The sequence below is a fragment of the Trichomycterus rosablanca genome, chromosome 18 (assembly GCF_030014385.1).
Source record: "Trichomycterus rosablanca isolate fTriRos1 chromosome 18, fTriRos1.hap1, whole genome shotgun sequence".
Classification (NCBI taxonomy): domain Eukaryota; kingdom Metazoa; phylum Chordata; class Actinopteri; order Siluriformes; family Trichomycteridae; genus Trichomycterus; species Trichomycterus rosablanca.
This window is the reverse complement of record NC_086005.1, coordinates 2,270,001-2,281,975: the sequence shown is the minus strand read 5'-3', so window position 1 is coordinate 2,281,975 and position 11,975 is coordinate 2,270,001. Positions and strand designations below refer to the sequence as shown.

Below are 11,975 nucleotides of genomic sequence, written 5' to 3'. Positions count from 1 at the left end.
AGAATAGATACACTACTGCTTCTATTATTATTAAAGTACCAGATGCACAATTTGCACATAGCCTTTTTGCATACCATATATTGTATACATGCACGTTGTACATTCGCTACACCTTACTTCCTTTATTTGTATTAGTTTCTCTTCTTTTGCTTGTTAAACTAAAAATAAAGTACCTATCTATCTATCTAATCCATGCACACATTTAGTTTAACATGCATTTTGTTATTTACATATATTGCACTGAATTTAATGTGTGCTAAGTTTGGAATCTTGGACATGGGGTTTTAAAGCAACGAAGCAAAACGCATGTGTGTGCAATGCACTTTAATACAACCCATGCAAATCGAGCAGTGCTAAAGCGCTCAAACTGAAACACACTTCATATTTCCATAGCTAAACATTGTGCATGCACCGTTGATGAAAAAAAAGCTCGACCAAAGCAAAGCAAAGCAAGCTGGGACATGAACAAAGAAAGGAAAGCAGAAAGGGGGAGGGGGGGGGCTATTATCGCTATCCATCTCCAAATCAATCTGCCACGAGCCGGGGTGACAATAGAATTAGCATAACAATGCAGCTCGAGCCAATCAGGAGGCGCGGCTGTCACGCGCACGCACGAGCCTGACTGCATAAAAGCCGGCGCGAGACACCAATTCAGCACCAGTCTTGTTCGGACTATCCTGATCTCTGCATCAACCCTCTTCTACCAGCTTTTTGTGGTACTATCACCTCCAGAATCATCATGACTTTTGAGGAAGTTGCCATCCAGATGCCCGCCGAGAGAGCCCCGTGTGCCGGGAGCGCCCTGGAGGAGGTCCTGGTCTCCGCCAAGGAGAACGACTGCCTCACCATGGGCGTCTACGAATCTGCAAAAGTGATGAATCTGTAAGTGTTGGCTGCATTTCTGACTCCTTGCGTGCTTTATTTTTTTTAGGGCTTTATGTTTGTGAAAAGTTTGCATTTGCATTTGATTTCTAAAGTACCTTTATTATTTATTTCCCTCCAGAGATCCAGACAGTGTTTCCTTCTGCGTCCTGGCGATGGATGAAGAGTTCGAGTGTGACATCGCTCTGCAGATCCACTTCACCCTCATCCAGGCTTTCTGCTTCGATAACGACATCAGCATTGTCAGAGTGAACGATATGCAACGCCTGAATGAGCTGGTTGGAGACAAATCCAGCCAGTCCGAAGACCCTCATTGCATTCTGATCACGGTATGTATTAAATAAATGATTCCTGCTCCACAGCCTCCTCCAGTATTCAAGTTCTGCTCATTTTCCTTGCAAAAGTTGCTCATGTATTTCTTTATATCTCCCCCAGACTTCTGCTGATGGTTCTTGGGAGGACCCGTCTCTGGAGAAGCTGCACATGTTCTGTGAAGAAAGCCGGCGCTCCAACGACTGGCTCCCAGAGATCATCCTGCCCGCTCGTTGATCTGACCCCGGGTCTCACTTCTGGCTGTAACCCTTAAAGCAAATCCATTCATCTTTTAAACAAGGATGATGATGATGATGCTTCATCCCTGGATGCTCCTGAGGAGGCTAACCGGTCCAGGCAGCGCGAGGCAGGCCCGAGCGGCCCCTCGCGGTCTCGTCGCTTCTCGTCCCGTCCATGCCAAGATGGTCCTCCTTCTTTATGTGAACGAGGCCAGGCATGCCACGAGAGCGACCCAGCGGCCCTCATTCTTTGTGCGGATGAGGTTTGGAGAGGAAGGATAAAAGCGAGTTTGTGTTTGTCTACAACGCAGACTTCGCCAGTGCGTCAGACACGCAGAGGACGCGGCGGTGCGTCAGAGCGGCGTTCGGACGGAAAACGGACTCTTGACATCTAGGACGTTTTTCAGAAAGAACGTGATTGCTGCACGACATAACGTAGCTTATCGTCGGCAATGTGCTTTCCACTTTCCAGAGTTGTCTTATTCTCTAAAGGTTTAACTTTAGAAAGATTTTATGGCAAATTCTAAAGGTTTCACTTTAGAAATATTAATATGATTAAAAAAACAAAACAAAAATATGACTAACTTTAATGTAACTTCTGTTTTAACTAATGTATTTAAAACTAATAAAAAACATTGAAATGTAAAACATGGTCTGTCTTTAATGCATTTCTCACTATTAGCAGGTAGAAGTTTATTCACAAGAGGGCGCTCTTGGCACTTTTTATGTGCTTGATTTAAATGATTACACAAACCATACACACTTACCACAACCATGCACTGCACATGTTTGGTTGCCAAAACCCTGCAAAACCCTCAAAAAGCAGAAGGTCTGGCTGGTCTAGAAGGCTAGCATGAGGGGTGGCGTGATCTGCGTCAGCTGCTTGTCCCCTGTGGCAGCTCATCTGCATGTGTATTACTCAAACACAATAGCAGCACGCCACTGGGTCAGACTGGGGCCCCTGCTCAAGCGAGCACAAGGGAGCCATTGTTTGGGACGGCAGATGTCAGGGCCGCCACACAACCTCCATCTGCCATGGTGAGCAGATGGGAGGTGAAAGGGAGGCACACAAAAAGGAGGAGGAGGAGGAATAGGGGGAGTGGTGCGCTCCGAACTTTAGTGCTGATGCGTTGTGTGCATCTTGCAGTCACTGCAAGTCAAATAAATAATACAAAGAATATAAAAATATATAATATAAATTGATGGATGGAGTTTGCACAGCAAACCACCAACACCTAAAGATGTTCAGGCATGTAGCAGCACTTGATAAATAATTTGTAGATATTTGGATACACTGTGGATTTACTGTGTTATTCACATGAGAAGAAAAGTGCACCAACTTCTCAAGGGCATAAAATTCATTCTAATATTTAAGGGGGGGGAAGTAAACAGTAAAATGTCTTAAAACTAAAAGCAATTCCTCAGGGGGGCGCCAGAGGTACTGCAGTTTTGAATAGGCAACAGGTTTCAACCAGTAATACCAAAAAATGGCCTGTAGATGACACACTATAGTCATAGTGTCACACCTACTATATGTTTATTAGGATTATAACGTCATGTTTTACACTTTGGTTACATTCATGACAGGAGCGGTAGTTACTCATTACACAAGGTTCATCAGTTCACAAAGTTAATGTCACACACAGTCATGGACAATTTTGTATCTCCAATTCACCTCACTTGCACGTCTTTGGACTGTGGGAGGAAACCGGAGCTCCCGTAGGAAACCCACGTGGACACGGGAAGAACATGCAAACTCCACACAGAAAGGACCCGGACCGCCCCACCTGGGGATCGAACCCAGGACCTTCTTGCTGTGAAGTGACAGTGCTACCCACTTAGCCACCGTGCCGCCCTGTCGTCTATAGTTAACGCGAGTTATTTTAACTCACCCTTATACTATAAAGTATTTAAAATTATATAGTTTTATTTACAATTATTACACTGGAGATGGAGATGGGGGGGAGGGAGCTGTTTTCCCAGGAAAGGGGGGCGTGTTTTTCCAGGATTTCTGTCCCTGCACCTTCTGGTTTATTAACCAGCTTATACACATTGTAGTTTACATTCACATTTTCGGCATATAGCAGACACTTTCATCAAAAGTTGGGCACATATAATTTTCTATATACACCGATCAGCCATAACATTAAAACCACCTCCATGTTCTACCCTCACTGTCCATTTTATCAGCTCCACTTACCATATAGAAGCACTTTGTAGTTCTACAGTTACTGACTGTAGTCCATCTGTTTCTCTGCATGCTTTGTTAGCCTGCTTTCTTGCTGTTCTTCAATGGTCAGGACCACCACAGAGCAGGTATTATTTAGGTGGTGGATCATTCTCAGCACTGCAGTGACACTGACATGGTGGAGGTGTGTTAGTGTGTGTTGTGCTGGTATGAGTGGATCAGACACAGCAGTGCTGATGGAGTTTTTAAACACCTCACTGTCACTGCTGGACTGAGAACCATCCACCAACATCCAGCCAATAGCGCCCTGTGGGCAGCGTCCTGTGACCGCTGATGAAGGTCTAGAACATGACCGACTCAAACAGCAGCAATAGATGAGCGATCGTCTCTGACTTTACATCTACAAGGTGGACCGACTAGGTAGGAGTGTCTAATAGAGTGGACAGTGAGTGGACACGGTGTTTGAAAACTCCAGCAGCGCTGCTGTGTCTGATCCACTCATACCAGCACAACACACACTAACACACCACCACCATGTCAGTGTCACTGCAGTGCTGAGAATCATCCACCACCTAAATAATACCTGCTCTGTGGTGGTCCTGTGGGGGTCCTGACCATTGAAGAACAGCATGAAAGGAGGCTAACAAAGCATGCAGAGAAACAGATGGACTACAGTCAGTAATTGTAGAACTACAAAGTGCTTCTATATGGTAAGTGGAGCTGATCAAATGGACAGTGAGTGTAGAAACAAGGAGATATATATATATATATATACTGTATATATATATATATGTATATATGTATATTGCAGCAGTATATATATGAAGGTTTTTGTGAGATTTTTATAAAGAAATGTGCATTAATAATGATGACAAAATCTGTTTCGTTGCTATTTACAAACCACAGAAGTGACAATATTGGACCCCCAATATTCAGATTTGCTCAAAATGTCCCCCAATATACTGATGTAAACATTATAAATAAACTTATTCCATCACTAGCTTTGTGTGATGTTAGTTAATCAGTTGTTTGTGTGGCAGGAACCTTTTTAGAATAAAATGACCCCCCAGTGCCCCCCTGTTCAGTTCATGGCTCCAGCATTTTTACCAGCAAACACTTTAAAACTCACGTCTCTCATATCAGGGCTGTACAGTTAGGTGAAGTTCCTGTTATCAGCGACGCCCCGGCGCTCTGACATCTCCACAGATCACGTGTAATGAACGTGTAAGCAGTTCTGGCCTCCGGGAGGAGCCCAGCAGCCACGGAGGTCAGACGGCACATGACATTATTCATCATTATTCAGGCTGCTCGATCATTCCATATAACGGCATGTCAGAGCAGAGTTACAGGATCTGAGTAACAGGACGGTGGACCGGGTCACAGTGTGTAGAATTACTATTAATATTTCACCAGCCGACTCCTGTGTCTCAACACCGAGTCCAAACACCCTCCGAGTCGGAGACCTGCTGGCAAATTAGGATTCGGTTCCATGGTGTGAAAACTTTATCCAGTGTTATGGCAAGAGTGAAATTACTTATTATTACTGATTATATTTACCAGTCGTATTTGTTTTGTTTTTCAGGTAAACAGTCTCATTCATTTATTCATTTTTAGATGCAATATTCTGGTCAGGGTTGCAATGGGTCCAGTGGCAGGAAAGCATTCTGACACAACAATTTACACCAATCAGCCATAACATTAAAACCACCTCCTTGTTTTCTACACTCACTGTCCATTTTATCAGCTCCACTTACCATATAGAAGCACTTTGTAGTTCTACAATTACTGACTGTAGTCCATCTGTTTCTCTACATGCTTTGTTACCCCCTTTCATGCTGTTCTTCAATGGTCAGGACCCCCACAGGACCACCACAGAGCAGGTATTATTTAGGTGGTGGATGATTCTCAGCACTGCAGTGACACTGACATGGTGGTGGTGTGTTAGTGTGTGTTGTGCTGGTATGCGTGGATCAGACACAGCAGCGCTGCTGGAGTTTTTTTTTTTGCATGTTCGTCCCTGTGTTCCATCAGCGTCATTATTCAGTTGTTTTAATGCTTTGAGAACTGCGGACAATAACAGTTGCAGTTTTGTGAGTGGAATTTTTCTCCGATCTTGCTCAATACGAGACTTGAGACTGGAGTCCTGGGACCTGGACTGCAGGCAGGCCAGTCAAGCAATGCACTCTGTGTCTATGAAACACATAAAGAACAAGGCCTGGCATTGTCTTGTTGCAATAACCAGAGCTCCTGGGAAAAGACGCCATGATAGCAGCATGTGTCTCTCTACACATTTGCATGAATGGTACATTTACATTTACATTTTCAGCATTTGGCAGACGCTTTTATCCAAAGCGACTTACACAATGAGCAAATGAAGGTTAAGGATCTTGCTCAGGGACCCAACAGTGGCAACTTGGTAGTGGCAGGGCTTGAACCGGCAACCTTCTGTTTACTAGTCCAGGACCTTAACCACTGAGCTATCACTGGCCCTGTTTATCCAGTGGTACCATCACACAAGTGCAACTCGCTCATGCCAAAAGCACTGATGCACCCCCACACCATGACATTTGTTTGCTTTTGAAGCTTTCACTGATAACAGCATGAATGGTCCTTTTTGACTTTGTCATATCCATTTTCCAGGAAAACAAGCTGAAAGGGCACATGCTTCCACTATCTTTAGTCCATCTGAGATTAGCTTTAGCTAAATTTCTCTGTTTGTAATAGAGTTTCAGGTTGCTTTTCTTGATGCAGAGGCGTACTGTGTTAAGTGACAACACTTTTCTGAAGTTTCTCACACATCATGTCATCTGAGAGCTTAAAGGTCACACACATTCAATAATTAATAACTAAATCTATTTACGATATTATGTAAGGTAACCTAAATTTTTTGCAGTTAATTTTTGGAGTGTGTTGCCGACATCAAAAATCTGGATGTGTTTATATTTACCAAATACAATAAAGTTGATCAGTGAAACACTGGGATTTTTTTTCTTTGTATTAGTGTCAGTTAAATAAAGACACACCACAGATTCTTCTTTTTACTGCAATTTCATAAAATGTCCCAACTTTTTTTTTTTTTTAGAAATAAGGTTTGTAAATGCAGCCCATCTATCTTACAGGATGCACACAGACCAAAATATGCTGGTACAGAGAAAATAAATACAAATCTACAAATCAATTATTAAGTAAATAAACTAATAAAAAAACTTTAAAAAGAAAATGTAATGGTTTAAATAGCAGGTATTAAAAGGGAAGTGTTTATTATAATAAATGTATACATCTTTTAGAAATATTGATATATTACAATTATTCTTTTATAACAAAGGGCATAAAATAATGCAAATGTACTAAAATATTAAGTATTTATATGTGCATTTATACAAACTAGCTCAAAATAAACTTAATAAAGATCATAATTTATTAATTTTATTAAATAAATGTACAGTTTAATGTGTTTTATCATTTGTGCAAACTTAACAGGGTTTTAAGGGTTTTTTTATTCTCAAAGGAAATAAATAATATGTATTTAATAGACTAATTATTAGTAAAGAAATAGGAAAGCTGGCAGAGGAGCGAAATATTTCTCACAAAAAAAATGTGGTCCCCTCAATAACAGCAGTAACAATTTACAGATCACTCATCATCCAAGTTTTGTTTATAATAATAATAATGATAATAATAATAATAATAATGATGATGATGATGATAATAATAATAATAATAATAATGATTGATAATGATGATAATAATAATAATAATGATAATGATAATAATAATAATAATAATAATAATAATGATAATAATAATAATAATAATAATAATAATAACAATAATGATTATAATAATAATAATAATAATGATAATAATAATAATAATAATAATAATGATAATAATAATAATAATAATAATAATAATACGATATTTAATAAGAAACACACAATAAAAGAACTAGTAAATAGGAACAAGCCCATCCTGTGCAGTGATGACGGTGTTATGACTCCTGGGGTGAGCAGTGGGGTGAAAACATAAATTGAACTCACCTGTGATGGGTGTCACTTCTCCTCGTGTGCACGTCCACGGTCTCGTTCATGCTGCTGCAGGGTCCGAACTCAGAACTCACTACTGTCCGAACTCAGAACTCAGAACTGTCCGAACTATCAGAACTCAGAACTGTCCGAACTATCAGAACTCAGAACTGTCCGAACTCACAACTCAGAACTGTCCGAACTCAGAACTCAGAACTTTCCGAACTATCAGAACTGTCAGTACAGTCTCTCTCTCTCTCTCTCTCTGTGTATGTGTGTGTGTGTGTGTGTGTGTGTGTGTGTTCCCAGCTTCTGCTGTGTGCTGTTTAAACTTAATCATTCAGTAAATACGAAAACGTCATTCGTGCCAAAGCACGACGTCAGTACGACGTCAGTACGACGTCATATCGGTGCTATGGACCCCCCCAACCTGTTCCCAGCCCTCTACTGCCTCTCACACAGTGCAGGAGTCTCGCAGAAACGCGTGGAGTGGGCGGGTGAACACGTGTGCACGGGGCTGACTGGAATGGGGATTCCGACTGCGTACCAAAATACTGAAAATACAGAGTGATTGAGCATCATGTAAATACATTTTAATTAATATATATACAATATATACACTGATCAGCCATAACATTAAAACCACCTCCTTGTTTCTACACTCACTGTCCATTTTATCAGCTCCACTTACCATATAGAAGCACTTTGTAGTTCTACAATTACTGACTGTAGTCCATCTGTTTCTCTGCATGCTTTGTTAGCCTCCTTTCATGCTGTTCTTCAATGGTCAGGACCCCCACAGAGCAGGTATTATTTAGGTGGTGGATCACTCTCAGCACTGCAGTGACACTGACATGGTGGTGGTGTGTTAGTGTGTGGTGTGCTGGTATGAGTGAATCAGACACAGCAGCGCTGCTGGAGTTTGTCTGATCCACTTATACCAGCACAACCATTGAAGAACAGGGTGAAGGGGGTCTAACAAAGCATGCAGAGAAACAGATGGACTACAGTCAGTAATTGTAGTACTACAAAGTGCTTCTATATGGTAAGTGGAGCTGATAAAATGGACAGTGAGTGTAGAAACAAAGAGGTGGTTTTAATGTTATGGCTAATTGGTGTATATAAATATATATATACAGTGTATCACAAAAGTGAGTACACCCCTCACATTTCTGCAAATATTTCATTATATCTTTTCATGGGACAACACTATAGACATGAAACTTGGATATAACTTAGAGTAGTCAGTGTACAACTTGTATAGCAGTGTAGATTTACTGTCTTCTGAAAATAACTCAACACACAGCCATTAATGTCTAAATAGCTGCAACATAAGTGAGTACACCCCACAGTGAACATGTCCAAATTGTGCCCAAATGTGTCGTTGTCCCTCCCTGGTGTCATGTGTCAAGGTCCCAGGTGTAAATGGGGAGCAGGGCTGTTAAATTTGGTGTTTTGGGTACAATTCTCTCATACTGGCCACTGGATATTCAACATGGCACCTCATGGCAAAGAACTCTCTGAGGATGTGAGAAATAGAATTGTTGCTCTCCACAAAGATGGCCTGGGCTATAAGAAGATTGCTAACACCCTGAAACTGAGCTACAGCATGGTGGCCAAGGTCATACAGCGGTTTTCCAGGACAGGTTCCACTCGGAACAGGCTTCGCCAGGGTCGACCAAAGAAGTTGAGTCCACGTGTTCGGCATCATATCCAGAGGTTGGCTTTAAAAAATAGACACATGAGTGCTGCCAGCATTGCTGCAGAGGTTGAAGACGTGGGAGGTCAGCCTGTCAGTGCTCAGACCATACGCCGCACACTGCATCAACTCGGTCTGCATGGTCGTCATCCCAGAAGGAAGCTGACGCACAAGAAAGCCTACAAACTGTTTGCTGAAGATAAGCAGTCCAAGAACATGGATTACTGGAATGCCCTGTGGTCTGACGAGACCAAGATAAACTTGTTTGGCTCAGATGGTGTCCAGCATGTGTGGCGGCGCCCTGGTGAGAAGTACCAAGACAACTGTATCTTGCCTACAGTCAAGCATGGTGGTGGTAGCATCATGGTCTTGGGCTGCATGAGTGCTGCTGGCACTGGGGAGCTGCGGTTCATTGAGGGAAACATGAATTCCAACATGTACTGTGACATTCTGAAACAGAGCATGATCCCCTCCCTTCGAAAACTGGGCCTCATGGCAGTTTTCCAACAGGATAACGACCCCAAACACAACCTCCAAGATGACAACTGCCTTGCTGAGGAAGCTGAAGGTAAAGGTGATGGACTAAACCCAATTGAGCACCTGTGGCGCATCCTCAAGTGGAAGGTGGAGGAGTTCAAGGTGTCTAACATCCACCAGCTCCGTGATGTCATCATGGAGGAGTGGAAGAGGATTCCAGTAGCAACCTGTGCAGCTCTGGTGAACTCCATGCCCAGGAGGGTTAAGGCAGTGCTGGATAATAATGGTGGTCACACAAAATATTGACACTTTGGGCACAATTTGGACATGTTCACTGTGGGGTGTACTCACTTATGTTGCAGCTATTTAGACATGAATGGCTGTGTGTTGAGTTATTTTCAGAAGACAGTAAATCTACACTGCTATACAAGCTGTACACTGACTACTCTAATTTATATCCAAGTTTTATTTCTATAGTGTTGTCCCATGAAAAGATATAATAAAATATTTGCAGAAATGTGAGGGGTGTACTCACTTTTGTGATACACTGTATATATACTGTATATATATATGCGCAGATGTCTTCAGTTAGAGTTAGAGTCAGTTAGAGATATAGAGTTTGAGAAAGCTTCTCACAAGACTTTGAAGTATGTCTGTAGGAATTTGTGCCCAGTTAGTCAAAAGATGACAGCATATGTAAGGATGGTCACTGATATTGGTCAAGTCTCAGTTCTGGTTCATTCCAAAGCTGCCTGATTCCCTTTAGACTGAGATTTACTTCATGTTTTTATAATGCTCGCTTTGTGCACGGAAAAGAGCCTTCCCTAAACTGTTACTGCAAAGTTGAAAGCATGTGATTTCATTCTGATAGTTGATTTATTTCACCTGTTAGCAGCTGAAACATACGATTTCAAAAATTAGAAGGGGCGTCCCAATACTTTTGTCAAAACTGAGTGTCCAATCCCAATCTGATTAACAAATTCGATTCATTAATCAAAACTCGGTGTGGTCGTGCTCTCGTGCCAGCGGATCCCCGGGCCTCACGTACTCGGGCGAGGGTGCGTGAGATCGGCGGGGGTGCGGGGCGTGATTAGCGGGTGTAGATTGTGTTATCTATAGAGAACAGCGAGAACATGTAGAGATCAAGAGCCGCACAGCAGGGCTAAACACTAAACACTAGCATTAATACAGCAGAAGCCGGAAGTTTACTCACACCTCTTTATTATGGCATTCTTGGGATTTATTTTCTGTGACTAGAATTTAAAAACAAACATCTTTATATATATATATATATAAAAAAACAAATAACAAATTCTGGTATTTACATCCATTTATTGTGTACAGCAGAGGTGTCCAAACTACAGCACGCAGCCATTTGCAGCCTGTTACCATTTTAGAAACACAGCGGTACCTTGTAACTCGACGTCCCCTAAACTCTAAATCTTTGAAATGCGACGCCCGTTCATGAATATGAATCTGCGTTAGTGTGGAGTAAGCGTCAGATCCAGGGTTACAGCTCCACATGTATCTGTGTTTATCTGGATTCTCCTCCCTGTTTCACTTTTAAACTTGTGTTACAGCTCCAGCTTCTGAGAAACGGTGAGAATCAGAATCAGCTTCTCCCAGAGTCTAAAAATAAAGCTTAACGTGGTTTAATGTAGTAAAAGAAGGAGACAGGAGCACTAAAGTTCTCTTCATTATTACTGCTCATAAGTTCCTCCACTAATCACATTCCTCACTCGCTGTTTTACTACAATAATTTACATTCTCATGTGAATGCGCCGGTACTGAACTGAATAAGGTATTCCAAGATCCAGCATCTCCACCATTAAGAAGCATCAGGAAACAATAAAGAAGTAAAGCTAAAGTGCAGCTTTTATTGTATTTCAGTGTGTTTATATTATATTTGTGTTATTTTCAGTGTATAAGTGTCAAAAACAACCTCATTATTTTACATGAGCCTAAAATATCTGCAGCTCCACGGGACCATGGACGCATTAACAAGTTTCCCAAACATCCTTATGAGAAAAAATACCTCGAAACTCAACGTCTTTTAAACTCGACGCCACTCCCAGAACTGACTGAGGCAGAGTTGCAAGGTACCGCTGTATTGTATAATTAAAGTCGTCTCACTGTTAATGAGATTTTAGTAA

The 11,975-nt window shown here is 41.7% G+C and overlaps 1 protein-coding gene across 1 annotated transcript; it reads left to right on the top strand.

Moving 5' to 3' along the window:
• The first annotated feature begins 739 nt into the window (after positions 1 to 739).
• On the top strand, positions 740 to 2,081 carry LOC134332297 (growth arrest and DNA damage-inducible protein GADD45 gamma-like). The gene is made up of 3 exons (XM_063013872.1): positions 740 to 882; positions 1,004 to 1,211; positions 1,318 to 2,081. Exons 1-3 carry the CDS (start codon positions 740 to 742, stop codon positions 1,429 to 1,431), a joined length of 465 nt encoding a protein of 154 aa, XP_062869942.1. The 3' UTR covers positions 1,432 to 2,081.
• Positions 2,082 to 11,975: the final 9,894 nt, after the last annotated feature.